Source organism: Panthera leo, chromosome D3, assembly GCF_018350215.1.
Source record: "Panthera leo isolate Ple1 chromosome D3, P.leo_Ple1_pat1.1, whole genome shotgun sequence".
Taxonomy (NCBI): domain Eukaryota; kingdom Metazoa; phylum Chordata; class Mammalia; order Carnivora; family Felidae; genus Panthera; species Panthera leo.
In genome coordinates this window covers 58,313,500-58,335,482 of record NC_056690.1, presented here as the reverse complement: position 1 = coordinate 58,335,482, position 21,983 = coordinate 58,313,500, and the positions used below count along the sequence as shown (strand labels likewise).

Below are 21,983 nucleotides of genomic sequence, written 5' to 3'. Positions count from 1 at the left end.
TTGTCTTACCTTATTTTTGTCATAATTGGAATGTGGGCCATGCATGCCCAGTGCACCTAAACTTTAAAAGTACATCCATCTCTCAGACTGCAGCACTAGTTTGTAAAGCATTCACTACCCTTACCTGAACAGCAGCGATGAAACTTTCATAAATTACAAGCAGGAGTATGAATTGCTACAATCTTTTAGAAAATAAAATTGGCAGGGACTATTATAATTTGTAACTATAAATTATACCAAAATATCTTTATGTAAAAATAGCCTTTGACTTATTTATTTTGGGGAATTTATTCTTAAAATACACAAGTACTAAAACAGAAGAATATAAGTACAGTCATGCCTGCTGTAACCTTATGCATAATAGTAAAGAACTTGAAACAACTTGAATGTCCAACAATAAAAGTGCTAGATAAGTTATAGTACATACAGAAACCACAGACTATTATGCCTTTATAAAAAACAAGTTTGTATTAGTTTTCTATTGCTGCTATAATGAATTATCACAAATTTAGTGGCTTCAACAACATAGATGTGTTACTCTGTAGTTCTGTAGGTCAGGAGTGTGACACAGGTCTCACTGGGTGAACACTGAGGTAGAGGCCGGGCTATGTTCCTTTTTAGAGGCACTAGGGGAGAATGTTCCATTGCTCATTTGTGTTGTTGGCAGAATTAGTTTCCTGGCATTTGGAGGCCCCCATTACTTTGCTGGCTGTCAGCTGAGGACTGTCCTAAGTTTCTAGAAGCTACTTACATTTCTTGGCTTGTGACCTCCTTCCTCCATCTTCAAAGCTAGCAATGACAAGTTAAGTTACTCTTATGCTTGGAATCTCTTCTCCTTCCATCCCATCTCTCTGACCCAGAAAGAAAATATTCTCCACTTTTTAGGATTTGTGATTAGACTGGGCCCAACCACATAATCCAGGATAATCCCCCCATCTCAAAGTCTGTTCCCTTGAGCATATCTGCAAAGTCCTTTTGCCATGTAAGGTATCATACTGAGAGTTTCCAGGGATTAGAACACAGACATCTTTGGAGAGCAATTATTCTGCTTTCTACAGTTCTATATCTAAAAATCTGATAGATAACCATTAAGTACTGTTAAGTGTGTTTGGGGGGTAATTAACAAGCAATGTGTTCAGTTTTATCTCAAATGTTTATTGATGTTATATATATATGATATAGATATAGATAGGCATAAAGAAAGATATAGAAGGATACACATCAGTGTGCTAGCACTAATTCAACCAGGATAGGATAGGGAACAGAATAAGGAATAAAAGATGACTAATTTTTTCTGATGTTTCTTTGGATGTTTTACTTTTTATGAGAAAAAATGTTTTTCTTTTGAAATTTAGCAAAGGATAACTAAAAATAAACTGGAATATGACACATTGGACCAGATGGACATAACAGATGTATTCAGAACATTCCATCCCAAAACAGCAGAATTCACATTCTTTTCAAGTGCACATGGAACATTTTCCAGAATAGATAATGTTACACCAAAAAACAAGTCTCAATAAATTAAAAAAATTGAAATCATATCTTGCATCTTTTCTGACCATAACAGTATGAAGTTAAAAATCAGTCACAAGAAAAAACTGGGAAAAAACACAAAACAAACAAACACGTGGAGGAAAAATAACATGCTACTAAACAATGAATGGGACAACCAGGAAATCAAATAGGAAATCAAAAAATACATGGAGACAAACGAAAATGAAACCACAATAGTCCAAAAGCTTTGGGATGTAGCTAAAGCTGTTCTAAGAGGGAATTTTGTAGCAATTATGGCCAACCTCAAGAAACAAGAAAAATCTCACATAAACAACCTAATCTTACACCTTTGGAGCTAGAAAAATAAGAACAAACAAAACACAAAGCAAGTAGGAGGAAGGAAACTATAAAGCTAGAACATAAATAATTGAAATAGAGGCTAAAGAAACAATAGAACAGATGAGTGAAACCAGGAACTGGTTCTTTGAAAAGTTAAACAAAATTGATAAACCTTTAGTCAGAATCATCAAGAAAAAGAAGGAAGACTCAAATAAATAAAATCAAAAATGAAAGAGAAGTAACAACCAACACCACAAAAATACAAAGGATTATAAGAGAATATTATGAAAAATTATATGCCAACAAGTTGGACAATTTAAAAGAAATAGATAAATTCCTAGAAACATATAACCTTTCAAAACTGAATCAGAAAGAAACAGAAAAATTGAAGAGACTGATTACTAGCAACAAAATTGAATCAGTAAATAAAAAACTTCCAAAAAACAAACTCCAGGACCAGATGGCTTCACAGGTGAATTCTACCAAACATTTAAAGAGTTTGGTAGAATTCTATTCTTCTCGAACTATTCCAAACAATAGAAGAGGAAGGAAAACTTCCAAATTCATTCTACAAGGCCAGCATTATCCTGATACCAAAACCAGATAAAGATACTACAAGAAACCAACCCATTGACCCCTGAAAACCAAAAACCAAAACCAAAACCAAAAAAATACAGGCCAATATCTCTGATAAACTTAGATGCAAAAATTCTCAACAAAATATTAGCAAACTGAATACAACACTACATTAAAAAAAAATCATTCACCACTATCAAGTATGATTTATTCCAGAGATGCAAGCATGGTTCAATATTCACAAATCAATCAATATGATACATCACATTAATAAGAGAGAGAATAAAAACTATATAATCATTTTATTAAAAGGATCACTACCTAAAATATATAAAGAACTTACAGAACTCAACACCAAAAAACCAGATAATCTGATTAAAATTTGGACTAGAGAACCTGAATAGACATTTTTCCAAAGAAGACATACAGATGGCCAACAGACATATAAACGATGTTCAACAACACTAACCATCAGTGAAATGGAAATCAAAACCACAAGGAGATATCACCTTACACCCATCATAATGGCTAATATCAAAAACACAAGAAATAACAAGTATTGGCTAAATGGAGAAAAAGGAACCCTCATGCACCATTGGTGGGAATGCAAATTGGTGCAGCCACTGGAGAAAATAGTATTTAATATTTCAAGATATTAAAAATAGAATTACCATATGACCTAGTAATTCCACTACTGGGCATTTACCCAAAGAAAACAAAAACACCTGCTCAAAAAGACAGCATTATTTACTGCAGCATTTTTTACAATAGTCAAGATACAGAAGCAACCCAAGTGTCCATCTATAGATGAATAGAAAAGATTTGGTACATATATATACAGTGGAATATTACTCAGCCATAGAAAAGAATGAAATCTTGCCATCTGCAGCAACATGGATGGATCTAGAGAGTATCGTGCTAAGTGAAATAAGTCAGGCAGAGAAAGAGAAATACCTTATGATTTCCTTAATATGTGGAATTTAAGAAACAAAACAAATGAAAAGGAAAAATAAAGAAAGAAACCCCCAAAGAGACCCTTAAGTATAGAGAAGAAACAGAGGGTTACCAGAAGGGAAGTGGGTGGGAGGATGGGTAAAATAGGTGAAAAGGATTAAGAGTACACTTATCTTGACAAACACTGAATATTGTATAGGATTGTTGAATCACTGTATTGTATACCTGAAACTAATATAACACTGCATGTTAACTATATGGGAATTAAAATTTTTAAAAAGATGTAGTATGTATGTATGTATGTGTGTGTGTGTGTGTGTGTGTGTGTATAATGTAGTATATATACACAATGGAATATTACTCAGCCATGAAAACAATGAGATCTTGCCATTAGCAACAACACAAATGGACCTAGCAAGTATTATATAATTCTAAGTGAAATAAGTCAGACATAGAAAGAGAAATACCACATAATTTCACTCACATGTGAAATTTAAGAAATAAACCAAACGGTGGGGGGGGGGCGGGCACCTGGGTGGCTCAGTCGGTTAAGCGTCCAACTTTGGCTCACGTCATGATCTGGCAGTCCGTGGGTTTGAGCCTCACATGGGGCTCTGTGCTAACAGCTCAGAGCCTAGAGCCTGCTTCTGATTCTGTGTCTCTTTCTGTCCCTCCCCCACTTGTGCTCTCTCTCTCTCAAAAATAAATAAACATTAAAAAAAAAGAAATAAACCAAATGAACAAAGGAAAAAAGAGACAAACAAACCAAAAAACCAGGCTCTTAAATATACAGAACAAATTAATGGTTACCAGAGGGGAGGTGGGTGGGGGATGGGTGAAATAAAGGGGATTAAGAGTATTCTGATTTGATGAGCCCTGAGTGATGTATGAAATTGTTGAATCATTATATTGTACACCTAAAATGAATATAATACTGTATGTTAATTATACTTCAATTTAAAAAAAGTAGAATATGAAACAAAATGTATAATATCAACACATCACATACTCACTCATAAAGAAATGAGATCCAGAAGTTATATACTAAGATTGTCTTTAGATGATAAGATTATGGGTATGTGTTAATTTCTTCTTTTGGCTTATCAGCATTTTATATATTTTCTTCTACCATAAGCAAGCAAGTAAATATATAAGCAGGATTACAGAGGACCCCAGGCGGGATATCGTAAAAAAAAAAAAAAAAAAAAAAAAAAAAAAAAAAGGAAGAAAGGAAGAAAGCAGAAAGAAGGGAATATAGCAACAAAAGAATGCAATGAAAATGTGACAGAATAATTAATGTGTCTAAACATATTCAGAGAATTAAAGTTTCTGGTTAGGTTTGGGAATGACAAGACATGAGAATCTAAGTTACACAAGGTCAGAAATTTTTGTGTTTTGTGCACTGCTGTATCCCCCAAAGTTTAGGATGTATCTAACACCCGATGGGAAACTATAAATATCTGAGTGAACTAACAAATGAATTATTACAAAGAAAATTAAATAAGGCATTTCTAAGCTTTAGAGAAAACAATTATATAAAAATAAAATATTGTAATCATACAGTACATGACCCTGCTGTGTATAAAATATATACATTCTGATTGTAAATATATTGTGATATAGCTATACTGAGAGGACAGAAGGAAAGAACATATGTGTGGGTATGTACATTAGAGGCAGAAGGGGAAAAGGGAGAAGAGTGGAGAGAAGAAATGGAGGGAATGGTGAAAAAAGAGAGAGACAGCAGATAGATGGTTAACTATGAGAGCTAAATCATCATCTTTCATAGCAGACAGTCAATAACCAAGACCCACATAAGTCTGTTATTCAGAAATAAGGATATAATGCTAGAAGAAACAGTTATAAGAAGAAACATCTAAAACAGTCAAAACTTCTTCTCTCTAAGGAGTGAAAGTTGGGAGTACCGCTGCTCCAATGTACAGTCAGTTGCTATTTTGCAGAAGTCTTGTTGAACTGGTTGACTTTTTAAAAATTTTTTACATGTTTTTATTTCTTTTTGAGACAGAGACAGAGCATGAGCAGGGGAGGGGCAGAGAGAGAGGGAGACACAGAATCTGAAGCAGGCTCCAGGCTCTGAGCTGTCTGCACAGAGCCCGACACGGGGCTCGAACTCACAGACTGTGAGATCATGACCTAAGCCGAAGTCGGACACCCAACCGACTGAGCCACCCAGGCGCCCCCTACTGGTTGACTTTTTAAAGTATGTGTATGCTTGCTATCAAAAACAATAAAAATTAAACAAAAAAAAAGATTATGGCACATCACAAAGAGGCCAATACTATGTGATTCCATGTATGTGAGGTAACTAGAGTAATCAAACTTACAGAAACAGCAGAAAGGTGGTTGCCAGCTGCTGGCAGGGAGAGGAAATGTGCAGTAGTTTGATGGGTATAGAGTTTCAGTTTTGCAAGATAAAAAAGTTCTGGAGACTGGTTACATAACAATGTAAATATACTTAAAAATGGTTTAGATGGTAAATTTTATATTATGTGTATTTTATCACAATTAAAAGATGGCAAAATTGTCTGAAATGAGAATTCTTTGGTTCTGCTTCTAATAACAGCTGAAGAGTTCTATAGGTCCCAAACTCCCATAGTTAACAATACAAACTTGGGGAGAAAACAAACAGAACTGAAGCACTGAAGAGTCACGGAAAACAAGCAGAAACTGGAAAAAGATCAGCACTTGAAGAATGCAGTGGCACTGGGAGGGTTCTCAATTTCTTTTTTAATGGCTTTCAGCTGAAGGCCGGTCTTAAAGACCCAGAGAACAGAATCTGAGCTGACCAAAGCACTTGAAAAGGGAAAAAACCCTGGAGAGGGCAGAGAGAGAGAGAGAGAGAGAGAGAGAGAGAGAGAGAGAGAGAGAAAGCCTCAAATTCTGTGTAACAACCCTGCCAGTTTGGGCTGACCGCTGAACTACACATGAATGAGGCTGACTCAAGCATCCATCCGAGTTAAAGTTCAAAGGGCTCGGCAGTGATTTTCACTGTTACTCGCAAGGGAGATAGGGCTTGGAATGTGAATTCAGTCAAGTTAAATGCTTGCTAACACACACAAAAAATTAACACTGTTTACAGGACTAAAAGTGAATTCTAGAGTCATTCCCAGTACCAGGAAACAATAAAAAACTGCTAAGTGTACAAAGGAAACCATGACCAATACTCAAGATTAAAGCTGACCAATGGAGAGAAGCCCCAAGATAAACCAGGTGTTTGAGAAAAGCATTTTAAAGGAAAAATAATGAATAAAGGAATTGTAATGAATAAAATAGGAAATTTCAGTAGAGAAAGAGAAATTTTAACAAAGATACAAATAGAAATTCTAAAACTGAAAAATCCAATATCTAATTTAAAAAAATCATTCTATGGGCTTAACAGCAGATTGGAAATAACAGAAGAGTTGATGAACTTGAGAACAGATCAGTAGAAATTATCCACAATGAAGAAAAAGGAAAAAAAAGATTCTAAAAAATTAGCAGAGTCAGGGACTTCAGTAAAGATCTAATATACCTGTAAATGAAATCCAGAAGGAAAGAAGAAAGAGAAAAGGTAAAAAAAACTTTTTTGAACAAATAATGGCCAAAAATTCTTCAAATTTCATGAAAAGAGAATTCTCAAACATAGCTTTGATGGTGAAAACTGATTTAACTTTTATGGAAAGCAACTGGGCCATGTGAATCAAGAATCTTAAAAGTATTGATATGCACTTTGAGTTTGTAGTTCCGTTTATAGGAATCCATACCAAAGACATGGGTAGAGATAAAGTAAAAAATTTATTCTAGCAATGCTCTTCAAGGCATAATTTATAATAGCAAAACCTTATATTATCCAATAATAGACTAATAGATGAATATTGAGCAATACTTGTCATACAATAAATATTTGTTGAATGAATTAATATCAAGTTTTCATAAAATAAATTATGACATCAGAAAATATGTTACAGTGAAAAAGCAAAAATTAAAATTCAGCATAAGAATAATCTCTATTACTCAAAATAGAATATATTACTATAAAAGAAAGATAGAGGGAGAGGGCTCAAAGGATCATCTCTGAATGGTAGGATCATGAATGATTTTTATTTTTTACACATTTTTGTATTGTTAAAAATTTTATAGTGAGAATGTATTTATTTATATTATCAGAAAACTGGACCTATATAAAGCTGTAAAAACATACCAAACATATCCTTAATATCTTTGCCTTAATATCTGTATCCTACATGTTCTTGCTTTCACCCACCCATAACTCAGGTTTACCTTGGTCCAGAGTCATCCCCATTCATATCCAGATTGAGTTCTCGGGGTTTAGTAAACTCTTTAGCAGCAACAAGTTCTCTTGACTTAAATACAGCTTGATTTCTCAACCTGGAAAAAAAAATTAGAGGCTTTCTAATCCTTGGAACCTAAGCAACTGAATGGTAACCCTTGCAGGACAATATGCTTTCAGCTAGACCTCAAACAATTGTTTTCAAATTAAAACTTGATCTGTCAGAGGGCCAGGGTGGCTCAGTTGATTGAGAGTCCGACTGTGGCTCAGGTCATGAGTTTGAGCTCTTTGCTGACAGCTCAGAGCCTGGAGCCTGCTTGGGATTCTGTGTCTCCCTCTCTCTCTGCCCCTTCTCAGCTCATGCTCTGTCTCTGTCTCTGTCTCTGTCTCGCTCTCAAAAGTAAAACAAAACATTAAAAAAACCCAACAACCTCGATCTGTCAAAATAAATGGGCACTTCCTAAATACACACAGGATGTAAATAAAATAGACACAAATCAGTTTTACAGGAATTTCAATTTTCTTTATTTACAGAGGAGTTGGAGAACACTGAGTTGGTCAAAATATCATTTAAAACCTCAACACTATAGATGCTTTAGGAGTACTTTAAGTTTCTTCATTAGAAATTTCAAGTTTCTTTCTATTCACTCCTAAGCAAGTGTATTCTGATTATCAGAGTCTTAATGGGAATTCTAGTAACACTAAGTATCACTGACCATGCCCAATATATCCATAAAAGGCAAATATTTCTCATATTGTCAATTCAAAGAGCTGGGGCTATGTCTCACTGACCAATGTGTTTTCTTAAGATCATAGAAACTGAAAGAAATTCTATCCAGCAATGCTAACTAGCCCCATCCTCGATGTGCTGAGGAGGGAAGGCAGAGAAAGAAATTAGCATGTTCTACCAGAGTCTGGATGGCAATTAACCACTGGCACTTTTTCTACCCATATGTGACCTTTCCTACCCATTTTCTAAGTTTTTTTAGAAATATTCTCTGGCTCATTTTTAGAAATGAAATCTGTAGAAGTATATTCTTTAACTATGAAATAAAACCAGGAAGAGGGGAAAATATTATTAAAACGGTATTATCATTTCCATCATTGTCAAAGACATTCTTATAACTGCAACTAATTATGCACAGTAATAAACAAAGAAAAATATGTAGGGGGTGCCTGGATGGCTCAGTTGGCCAAGTGTTCAACTCTGGGTTTTAGTTCAGGTTATGATCTCAGTTTGTGAGACTGAGCCCCGCCAGGGGCTCTGAGCTGACAGCATGGAGCCTGCTTGAGATTCTCTCTCTCTCCCTCTCTCTTTGTCCCTCCCTCACTCTCTCTGTCTCAAAAATAAATAATTATATACCAAAAAAAAAATTAGATTAATTACCCTCTAGGAACTTAGAATTTTATAATAATATTTGGTAGTGACACATACATAGGTAGGTAAATGCAGAGAGCAGGGAAGCTATACTTCTATCAGACAAAATAGACAAATCAAAAATTGTAAAAAGACACAAAGAAAATCACTATATAATAACAAAAAGGTTGATTCATCAAGAGAATGTTAGCAATTGTACATATATGTGTATCTAACACAGCAACACCTAAATTTATTAAGCAAATACTAACATATCTGAAGGGAGAAACAGATAATTCAATAACAGCTTCAATACCCTACTTTCAACAATGGATAGATCATCCAGATGTTAAAGAAACACTGGACTTTAACTATGCTTTATATAAAATAGACCTAATAGACATATACAGAACATACCGTCAAACAGCAGCAGAACACATATTCTTTTCAGGTATAAACAGAACATTTTCCAGGACAGATCATGTTAGGTCACAAAACAATTCTTAGCAAATTGAATAAGACTGAAATCATACCTTTTCCAAACATAATGTTATAAAACTAGAAGTCAGTAACAGGAGGAAATGGGAAAATTCACAATAAGTGGAAATTAAACAACACACTCCTGAACAACCAGTGAGTCAAAGAAGAAATCAACAGGGACACTAAAAAATATCTTGAAACAAATTAAAATAGAAACATACCAAAATTTATGAAATGCAGCAAAAACAGTTCTAAGAGGTAAGTTTATAGTTTTAAATGTCTATATTAAGGAAAAAGAAAGATCTCGGGGTGCCTGGGTGACTCAGTCGGTTAAGCATCTGACTTTGGCTCAGGTCATGATCTCATGGTTCGTGAATCTGAGCCCTGCATCAGGCTCTGTGCTGACAGTCAGAGCCTGGAGTCTGCTTGGGATTCTGTGTCTCCCTCTCTCTCTGCCCCTCCCCCACTCACAGTCTATCTATACATATCAAAAATAAATAAACATTAAAAAAATGTTTTAAAAAGAAAAAAATTAAGATCTCTAATAAACAATCTATAATTATACTTCAAGGAACTATAAAAAGAAAAACAAACCAGGGCCAAAGTTAGCTGAAGGGAGGAAATAACAATGGCCAGAGCAAAAATAAGAGACTAGAAAAATAGAAAGGATTACTGAAACGAAAAGCTGGTTTTTTGAAAGGATAAACAAAATTAACAAACTTTTGTTTGTTAGAAGAAAGAGAGGACTCCCAAAAAAAAAGCAGAAATGAAAGAGAAGCCATTATAACTGATACCACAGAAACACAAAGGATCATAAGAGGCTACTATAAACAGTTACATGCCAAAATATTGGATAATCCAGAAGAAATGATAAATTCCTAGAAATATACAACCTTCCAAAATGGAATCATGAAGAAACAGAAAATCTTAACAGACCCAAAATGACTAAGGATTAGATTAAATCAGTGAGTAAAAATCTTATGACAAAGAAAAATCCAGGACTAGATAGTTTCACTGGTGAATTCTACCAAACATTTTAAGACGAATTAATACAAATCTTTCTAAAACTCTTCCAAAAGTTTGAATAGGCAGGAACACACCCAAATTCATTGTATAAGGCAGCATTATACTGATACCAAAGCCAGGTAAGCACACCGCAAGAAAAAAAAAATAGGTCAGTAATTCCAATTAATATAGATGAAAAGAAATCCCAACAAAATACTGTCAAAGGGAATTTACTACATTAATAGAATAAAAAACAAAAATCATATGATCATTTCAATAAAATGCAGAAAAAGCATTTGTCACAATCCAACATCCTTTCATGATAATAGCTCTCAAGAAATTGAGTATAGAAAGAACATAACATAATCAAGGGCCATATATCACAAGCCCACTACTAACATCATATTCAAAGGTGAAAGGTTGAAAACTTTTCCTTTAAGATCAGGGACAAGACAAGGATGTCCACTCTTGTCACTCTTCTTCTACATAATACTGAAAGTACCAGCCCGAGCAATTAGGCAAGAAAAGCAAATAAAAGATATCCCAATCAGAAAGAAAAGTAAAATTTTCTCTGTTTGCAGATGGCTTAACCTTATGTATAAAAAACAATGAAGATGCCATCAAACAACTGTTAGAACTAAAGAAGAAATTCACTAAAATTGCAGGGTACAAAAATCAACATACAAAAATCGGATGCATTTCTATACACTAACAATGAACTACCTAAAAAATAAATTAATAAATCAATCCCATTTACAGTTGCATCAAAAACAATACACTTAGAATAAATTTAACCAAGGAGGTAAAAGATCTGTACACTAAAGCTATAAGACACTGAGGAAATTGAGGAAAACACAAATAATGGAAAAATGTCTTGTGTTCATGGATTAGAAGAATCAGTATTGTTAAAATGTCCATACTACCAACAGTAATCTACAGGTTGAATGCAATCCTTATCAATATTCCATTGGAATTTTTCACAGAATTAGAAAAAACAATTCTAAGATTTATATGGAACCAAAAAGACCCCAAATAGCCAAAGTAATCCTGAGAAAGAACAAAGCTGGAAGCTCCACACTTCCTAGTTTCAAACAATACAAAGCTATAGCAATCAAAACAGTGAAGGTATACAAACAGATATAAAGACAAACAGAACAGAATAGAAAGCCCAGAAATAGACTTGAGCATATACGGTTTGTTACTCTTTGTTCAGCATACCAAGAATACACAATGGGGAAGGGATAGTCTCTTTCAATAAATGGTGTTGGGAAAATTGGATATCCACATGCAAAAGAATGAAAAATTAACTTGAACTGGATTAAAGACTTAAATATAAGACCTAAAACTGTAAAACTACAAGAAGGAAACGTAGAAAAAAACTCCTTGACATTAGTCTTGGAAATTATTTTTTGGATTTGACACCAAAAGATCAGGCAAAACTAGTAAAAATAAGTGGGACCACATCAAGATAAAAGGCTTCTGCACAGCAAAGGAAATAAATTATAAAAATGAAATATATATATATATATATATATATATATATATATACATATAATCTCTCTCTCTCTCTCTCTCTCTCTCTCTCACACACACACACACACACACACACACACACACACATATGATAAAGGGTTAATATTCAAAATATATAAGGGACTTACACAACTTAATAGCAAAAAAATCCCTAAATAATCCAATTAAAAAACTGGCAGAGGCACTGAGAAGACATTTTTCCAAAGAAGACATACAAGTTGACTCACAGGTACACGAAAAGTTGCTTGACATCACTAATTGTCAGTGACATGCAAATCAAAACTACAGTGAGATATTGCCTCACACCTGTTAGATTGGCTTCGATCAAAAAGATAAAAAGATAACAAATGTTGGGCAAGATATGGAGAAAAGGGAATTCCTATACACAGGTGGTGCAAATGCAAATTGGTACAGCCATTATGAAAAACGGTATGGAGATTTCTCAAACAAACCTTAAAAACAGAACCACCATATGATCCCACAATCCTACTTCTGGGTATCTGCACTCCCATGTTCATTGTCGCATCACTCATAATGGAAACAACCTAAGTGTCTGCTAACACATGAATGGGTAAAAAGATATATAAAAATATATATTATTCAGCCAGGAGAAAGAAGGAAATCCTGACTTTTGCAACACCATGGATGAACCTAGAGGAACATTACACGAAGTGAACACACCAACACACCAAAATATGTGAGTCATAGTTAAAACCGTGCTGAGAGGGAAATTTATAGCACTAAATGCTCCCACCAGAAAAGAAAAAAGTCTCCAAGTAATGATCTAAGCTCCCACCTTAAGAAATTTAAAAATACAAGAGCAAGACAAATCCTACACAAGCAGAAGGAAGAAAATATTAAGAAATGAATGAAACTAATAAATGAGACCAGGATTCCCTAGATACCAAAGTTAGACAAAGACAGTACACACACACACACACACACACAAAGACAGACCAAAATTCCTCATCAATACTGACACAATGCCCTTAACAAACTCTTAGTAGATGGAATTTGGTAATATATAAAAAGTATTTTACACTATGACCAAATGGGACTTATTCCAGGAATGCAACACTAGGTCAATATTCAAAAATTAATAAATACAATCCACCATATTAGTAGGCTAAATTAAAAAAAAAATCACATGATCACATTAACTGATGTATAAACAGGATTTGAGGAAATTTAACAAACATTCATGATAAAAACTTTATATAACCTATAAGGAGAAAATTTGATAAATTAAACTTTATCAAAATTAAAAAAAAAGCCTTTTGCTCTGTGAAGGATCCTTTTAAGTAAGATGAAACAGACAATCCACAGAATAGGAGAAAATGTTTGCAATCCACCTATCTGAGAAAAGACATGTCTAGCATATATAAAAAGCTCTCAAAATTCAATAAATCTCAAGAAATCCAAATAGAATATAGACAAAAGATACTACAGAGACAATTTACCCAAAAAGATGGAAGAAAAACAAACAAGTAAATGAAAAGATTTTCAACATCACTAGCCATTAGGGAAATGCAAGCTAAGACCACAGTGAAATATTACTACACACAGATTAGAATAGGCAAAATAGAAATTTGTGACAATTCCAAACGCTGGTAAGGATGTGGAGAAACAATTTCATATACATTGGTGGTGAAGACATATTTTATACTAAATATAGTATAAGCTAAGTATACATTTAATTTTTTAAAACTAAATATATACTTATCATATGATCTAGCAATCACATTCTTAACTTTTATTTGTAGAAATGAAAACCTTAGTCCACACAGAAACTTGTATAAAGATGTATGTAGCAGCTCTCCTCGTAATAGGCAAAGAACCAAGTTGCCCTTCAATAGATAATTGGTTAAACAGATCATGGTATAACCATATCATGGACTACTACTCCACAATCAAAAGGCACAACATATGTTACAACCTAGATGAATCTCAAGAGCATTATACTGCGTGAAAAAAAGCCAACATCGAACATTCATACACTGTATAATCCCATTTATATAACAATCTCAAAATGCCAAAATTATAGAAATAGACAACAGATTACTGGTTTCTATGGGTTAAGGATGGTGGGGGCAGAAGAGGGTGGACAACTCAAATGGGGTAGTAAAAAGGAAACCCTGGTGTTGCTGAAATAGTTCTATAGTTTGATTGTTGTGATGGTTACACAAGTCCACACGTGGTAAAATGCATGGAACTAGACACATTGTACCAAAGTTGATTTATTAATTTTGATATTGTATTCTAGTTATGTAAGATATAGCCATTGGGAGAAACTGGGAGGACCTCTCTGTACTATGTATGCAACTTCCTGTTAATCTATAATTATTTATTGAAAAGTTTATAAATCTCTATAAATATGTATAAGCTTTTACAATTTATGCATACACAAAACTTGCTGAAAAACTGTATTTCATAGCTCTCTCATCTAAGCTAGGATGATCAAGATAACAATAAAGACTTTATTGTCATTATGCAGTATTATTTTAATAAATAGAGCTGTTCAAATGAACACAATGTCTATTTATTGTCATTACATAGCATTATTTCAGTAAACAGTGCTGTCCAAGTGAACATGAAACCTGTTTTAAAATTATGCAATCTGCTGGACTATGCCCTCTTTAATGACCACATTGGATTCATTTCCCTATCCTAAGTGCCTAGAACCATTTCTTACATATCATAGGCATTCAATAAATGTTAGTTAAATACAGTTCTCAAGAGAGATTAGACATTAACTGGAGGATTAGAGATTGGGGTCATCAAACTGAAGCAATCTTTTGGCCTTTGGTGAAAATCTTGTTATAAGAGCCTTCATTTTCAGTTATGTTAAGAGCCTCCAGCTTTCAACAGTGAAGAACAGAACTGTCCGATCATGAATAAAGAGAAAGTGGCAGAGCACTTCTGGTTCCAAGCAAAGCATTACACTAAAGGAAAAATTCCAAGAAAGAACTCTCAAAGATATTAGAATCTAAAAAATATTGGCAGAATCTGTGAGTGAGAGACAATTAACTCTAAGAACTAAAAGACAATGACAGTTGTACTAAGTGTGTCTGTATAGGATGTATGTGTCTGCATAGAATGTATGAATGTGTACAAAGGGGAAATGGTAAGTTTGATCAAGAAGGAAATGGCAGGGATATATATACAAGCACTTCTCTCGGAAAACTTGTAATTTATTATTTATTTATTTATTTATTTATTTATTTATTTAAGTTTATTTATTTTGAGAGAGAGAGAGAGAGAAGAGTTCAAATGTGGGTAAGTTTATAGGAATTGGTTATTGAACAGGCTATGTTTCATGATGAGAAAAGGTTGAATTTAGAAGGCTCTTATCATTTGTTACATTTTATATTATGGTGGATAGACATAAATATGGTATGATGACAGTTAATCACTCTGCTTCACAATCTGATTCCACATCCTGAAGTCTCAAATTTTTACTTAATGCCTAATAGTCTCCATGATGACCTCAAATAGCAGAAGATTTTATGTAACAATATCTTTTAAAAATATTCTCTTCAGAATCCAGCGAAAGTTACAATGGACTGCTCAGAGGTAGATATTCTAGGCTAACATTTGGGAAGATGGGGTAATGTTCTAAGTCTTCCAAAGAAGATCATAGAATTTACTTAGTCATCATAGTTAGTATACATCTTGAGGAAGCCAAGACCCCAAGGAAACTCTGTGCCTTTGCAACTTTATATTAGTACAAGAGTCATTTTACATGGAGTTCTCCAAGCTAGACATTGCTGAGAGAACAGGTAAGACTCACCAATTATAATCCAGTCGAGACTGATGAAGCTGCTGCTGTTTCAGGAGAAGCTTTGTCTCCTGCTGGGTCAGCAGATGCTGAAGGCGCTCTTTTTCAATTTCCAGCTCCATTTTCTGAAGCATAAGTTGCTGCCTTCTATTTTCCGAGAGTTGCTTTCTCACATCAGTTTCACTAGCCTGCTGTGTTCCTTGACCATGCAGCAGGGATGCCCAGGAAAGCCCACAATTATTGCATGATTCCAGATGTGTTTTGGAATATTGAGGGGCCGTGTGCGTAGGATGACTTTCATGAACATGATCTTCATTTTCAGAAAGTCTATGACCACAACACTGACTGGATGGAGAAGGCTTCAGGTGTTGGCATTGTTTCATCTTCAATTCCGCTGGTGGGGCTTTCTCTGTAGGGACTGCGTCTGCTAGTTTTCTCCCTGGGGATCCATAATCACATGTTCTGGTCTCTAATGGCACCCTCTCTTGGTCCTCTTTAGGACAATGAAAATCTGCTGGCTTCAAAGAATTATTCTTAAACTCCACAAGGGATTCTGAAGCGGAGTCTTGGATTGCAGACATAGGCCTCTGCTTGGTTTGATAGCAGGTTTGTGATTTGGCTACACTCAAGTAGGAGCCATCCAGTTCCATAGCTGAAGACCGAAGAGTGCTCTTCCTATTGGATACCTAAAAGGAACCGCAAGATCATTTGTCAAATAAGAGCACACTGAAAGGAGTTCTTTTGACTTTTCAGAAATCAGTGATATATGTTTCTCAAAACAAAGCTCTTGTTCTGTCTTCTTAATAAATGATAGTATTCACATAGCTAAACAGACATGTGCCACAAAGCCAAACCCATTTTCAAACAATCTACATTTCAGTAAATCCAGAAGTAAGAGAAAAAGAAAGTACTTCTATTTGCTGTTTAAGCAAGATTCCAGGAGTTGGAAATAATGAGTGTTACATAGAATCAACTTTGAGAAGAGGCAAAAGCATTAAATGCTAAGGTCTTAAAATGTTTACTTTTAAATACTAAGCCAAGAAATCCACTCAGCCACCTTAAATACCCTTTGAAATGTCCTTTGTTTGTCCATTACACACAATGAGATTTGATGTAAAACAGTTCATCTTATACTGAATAGGATGTTAGTTACCGCCAGAAATTTGATGAGTTTTTGTATCTTTAGAGCACACAGATAAAACCAAGCACTTTCCAAAAAATATGATTCTAATCAAAAGCGGTTATTTAAATACAAACCATATTTAATTTCAGCTATAAACATAAGTGATTTTTTAGTTAAGCTATTTGAGTGATCATAGCCTGATAGAACTCAGGCAGAAAGGAAGCAGTTGCAAATTACCTTTGGCAGGCCAATAGCATGAGCTTTCCAGCATTTTAGCCTCACGCCTGTTCTATCAGGGAGAGCAAAACTTAGCTTATATCAGTGATTCTCTAACTTTAGCATGTATCAGAATCACCTGGAGGAAGTGTCAAATGTGAATTTCTGGGCTTCATTCTTAGGGTTTCCAATTCAGTAAGTATGGAGCAGAGTTAAGTGAAGCTGTGTTTTTAACAAGTTGCCAGATGATGCTGATGTTGCTAATCTGGCACCACACTTTGAGAACCACTGGTGTCACGGGACATCTGACTCCTCCTGTGTCCCTCTTATAGGACTGTTTTCGTAACACTGGCCTCATCCAGGTAATCCTGGATAATTCCCTCATCTCAAAGTCCTTAAGTTAATCACATCTATAAAGTCTCTTGTCATACAAAATCCTTTGTGTCATATAAAGAGACTTTCACAGGTTCCAGGAATTAGGACATGGACATATTTGGGGGGCATTATTCAGTCTGCCACAACTTCTTTTTAAATTAGAACTAAATCATAAACAGTTGAGATGGTTACCTTATTCTAGAGACATGGAATAAATGAATAATTGAGATCCCTAGCAGAAGGGAGAAAAAAAAATCACACCAATTTACCTTGTAATAGTTGAGATGATCTGATTGGAAAAAAATGTCAACAGATATACAGCAACACCATGTTTCCTATATTCTTTTTTAAATACATTTTTAAAATGTTTATTTATTTATTTTGAGAGAGAAAGACAGAGAGAGAAAGAGAGAATCTCGAGCAGGCCCCAAGCTTGGCTCAGGGCCCAACTCGGGTTCAATCCCACGACTGTGAGATCATGACCCAAGCCAAAACCAAGATACTTAACCGACTGAGCCACCCAGGCATCCTTGTTTCCTATCTTCCGATAAAAGAGGATTATCAGAATTATTATATTATTATATTATATTATTATAATGATTATTAAGACTTTGAGTTTCTAAAACAATACTAAAGGAGTTCTATTCAAATGAGAATGACCCATATCTAGGAAGGAGACTTGGTCCTCTTCAAAGAAGACACACAATCCTTTACACTGAGCAGGTGACATGGAGTAGATTGCAAGCTACGGAGAAGAAACTAGTCCTAGGGCAAAATTTATGATAAACTACCTCATAAAAAAAATTAACCTCATTTTACAACTAAAGGGAAACTCCAGTCCACATTAATCTCCCCTACTCTGAACTTCTGTAGCACTTACTGTCAAAACAAATATTTAACATTTATCATCTGCTACTCTGTATGGTAAGCTATCTTTTCATAGAATTATATTTAAAAATGACAGGTGAATTTTTTAAAGGTCTGGAAACTTAAATCCACTCTTTTACATTGTCCTATGTTTCCTAATCCATGTGTTGGCAACTTAACGATGGCATGTATGTATTATTTTATATTCTTATTTTTGTTCCTCAGCATTATTTACATATGTGCATCTTTAGATACTGATATAGCTGATACTTATGTTAATGGTACTGATTATTAAATTACTCATAAATGTCACATATTTGGAATATTTAAAAATGTTTTTTTGGAAGTGTCAGGTATTTGGAATATTAAAAAAATACTTTTGTTGGTAGTTAACTTTTTATGTTTATGAGAAGCAGTTCAACTTAATGATTTTGATGCACACTTTGCTCAAAGAGAACACTCCTTTGCCAGTTACTGATGGGTGACTGTGCATGTTGGTAGGCAGAATTCTAAGATGGTCCCCAAGATTCCTGTCCTCTTTGTGTGCCCACGTGGTATTATCTCCTCCCCTTGAATGTGGGTATAACTTGTGAACATGATGAGATATTAATCCCATTATTACGCTAGAGTATATGACCAAAGGGACATTACAGATTAACTCAGGCTCCTCCTAATCAGTAGAGTTTTAATTAATACAAAGGAGATTATCTTTTATGGGCCACACCTAATCAAGTAAGTCCTTTATAAAAGGGTCTGGTGCCCTCCCTAAGATCGGAGATTGGCTTTGAAGAAACAAGCTAACATGTTATGGGAGGACCAATGAAGGGGGTCATGTGCCAATGAGCTCTGGAGCAGAAGGCAGTTTCCAGCCAACAGCTAGCAAAAAATGAGACATCAGGAAACTAAATTCTGCCAACAAGCACGTGAGCTTGGAAGGGGACCTAGAGCTCCAGATGAGAATGCAGCCCAGCTGTTACCCAGACTGCACCTTTCTAAGACCCCAAGCAGAGGACCCAACCAACCTGCACCTGACTCATGACCCATAGAAATGGTGAGATAATAAATGTGTGTTGTATTAAACTAGTAAATTTGTAGTATTTCGTTGCACAGCAATAAAAAAATGAATAAAGCACCTTTTTCAACTTGCCTGACCCTCAGTTTTCTCATCAGTAAAACAGGGATCAAAGACAGCATCTACCTTAAAACTGAACATGGTGGGGGCGCCTGGGTGGCTTGGTCGGTTAAGCGTCTGACTTCGGCTCAGGTCATGATCTCACAGTCCGTGAGTTCAAGCCCTGTGTTGGGCTCTGTGCTGACAGCTCAGAGCCTGGAGCCTGTTTCAGATTCTGTGTCTCCCTCTCTCTCTGCCCCTCCCCTGTTCATGCTCTGTCTCTCTCTGTCTCAAAAATAAATAAATGTTAAAAAAAAATTAAAAAAAAAAAACTGAACATGGTGGACAGACGGATGGGCACTTATCAAGGTTGCCATTTCATAAGGGTACTGATTTACAAAAAGGAAAAAAAAAAAAAAAACCCTTATATTTACCCAAACGTTTTTCAAGGAGAACCTTATGGGGTATGTGCCGGGGAGGGGCAGGGGGGAAGTGAGATCTCCAAGGGACATGTACAGTTACAATGATTACCTTAAATTGTCTTCTAAAACAAATGAGTTTGGTTATCCAGCTTTATTTTGCTACAGTGAGGCTTGCAAGTTGGGTCAGTGTTGAAATGCTTTAGATAATAGACAGATTCTTCAAGTTTGTCCTCATTACAAAATATGTCTTACCCTGACATCTTGCCTTGCCTCTTAGGGCTATTGTGACGACTGGATGAGATCATTCACACAAAGTGCTTTGGATATTGCCAATCTACAGTCAGTATTCAAACAATGTTTCCTATTATAATTATTACTACTGTTACTAGCATTGACTTCTCTGCCCCAACAACTTTTGCAGTCAGGGTTCTATTTACTTCCTCTGTATGTATAGCACTGAGGCTTGCATATACTACATTCTCAATAACAAGGGGCTGACTGTATCAGATAAGAAGAAAAGTCAAGTTGGGGTATGCGTCCCAGAAAATTAGAAATGAAAATCAGAATCCATGATTAGGCTGAATTATGTGCTACTAAGGAAAATGAAGAGAGGAGAAATAGAAAACTGCCTATTAGGATCTGAATATAAGAAATTAAGTTATTTTATTAGTGAAGTGAAGACAAATATTGCCTCTGGGACACATGGAAGTCACAACGGGCCCAATGAAACAGATGTGTTTTTCTTTCTGGAGCTGCTGCACCATGCTTTCTATGAGATGTTTACAAATGTAACCTCTTTTAACTAAGGCTTAAACTAACAAATCCCAAACCGCTGTCTCTGGCATATGGGTTTGATATGAATTTTTCAGATACATCACACTAATTTAGGAACCAATAATTTTTTTAATGGAGGCATAATTTACATATACTAAAATGCACACATCTTAAGTGTACAGCTTGATGAATTTTTACATTTGCATATACCCATGTAATCATCATTACCCCAGAAAGGTCCCTGTGCCCTTTCTAGTCAAACCAACCTCCTCATACTCCCAGAGGTAACCATTATTCTCACTTCTATGACCATAGATTAGTTTTGCCTATGTTTAGCTTCACATAAATGGAATCATATGGCATGCTACTCTTTTGTGGCTGGCTTCTTAAGCTCAACATAATTTTGCATGTTTATTTTTGAGAAAGAGAGAGAGAGAGAAAGAGAAGGGGGTGGGGCAGAGAGAGAGCACAGAGGATCCAAAGTGGGCACTGCACTGACAGCAGAGAGAATGTTGTGGGGCTCCAACTCACCAACCAGGAGATCATGACCTGAGCCGAAGTCGGTCACTTAACCAACTGAGCCACCCAGGAGCCTCATTAAGTTCAACATAATTTTGAATTTCTTTTATGTTTCTGTGTGTATCAATAGTTCATTCTTTTATATTGTTGCATAGTATTTCATTGTATGAATATAACAAAATTTGTTTATTCATTCTCTTATTGGATTAGGTTGTTCTGGTTTAGGGCTACTGCGAATAAAACTGCTAGCAATATTCTTACACAAAGTCTTTTTTTGACATACATATTTATTTTTCTTGGGTGCCAGGTAGGCATATGTTTGACTTTATTAGAAACAGTCAGAGTGGTCCATCTGTTTTACATCTCCATCAGCAAAGTAAAAGAGTCCCAGTTGCTTCTCATTCACACTTACATTTGATACTATGTTTTTATTTTTAGCCAATCTGGTGTGTAGTGAAATCTTATTGTGATTTTATTTTTCATTTCCCTGATATGTAATGATAATTAATTAACATATGCTTATTGGCCATTTGGATATCTTGTTTTGTGAAGTGCTTGTTGAAACCAATACCCTTAAATAATTCAAAATAATTTTTAAAAATTTAAAAATAAATGTTTGTTTATTTTTGAGAGAGAAAGAATGTGAGTGGGGGAGGGACAGAGAGTGAGGGAGAGAGAATCCAAAGAAGGCTCTGAGCTATCAGCACAAAATCCAAGTTGGGGCTCAAACCCATGAACCATGAGATCGTGACCTGAGCTGAAGTTG

General features: G+C 35.1%; 1 protein-coding gene across 7 annotated transcripts in view; it reads right to left on the bottom strand.

Moving 5' to 3' along the window:
* KIAA1328 (KIAA1328 ortholog) overlaps positions 1–21,983 on the bottom strand; it is a 348,418-nt gene that overhangs the window by 120,664 nt on the left and 205,771 nt on the right. For 5 of the 7 annotated variants that reach the window (XM_042911436.1, XM_042911435.1, XM_042911442.1 and 2 more), the window contains 2 exons: positions 15,823–16,496; positions 7,648–7,755 (listed from right to left, as the gene is read on the bottom strand). In XM_042911436.1, the coding sequence (XP_042767370.1) occupies positions 7,648–7,755; positions 15,823–16,496 (782 nt within the window). The remainder of the gene's footprint in view (positions 1–7,647; positions 7,756–15,822; positions 16,497–21,983) is intronic. The other 2 variants (XM_042911439.1, XM_042911438.1) reach the window with 1 other exon arrangement.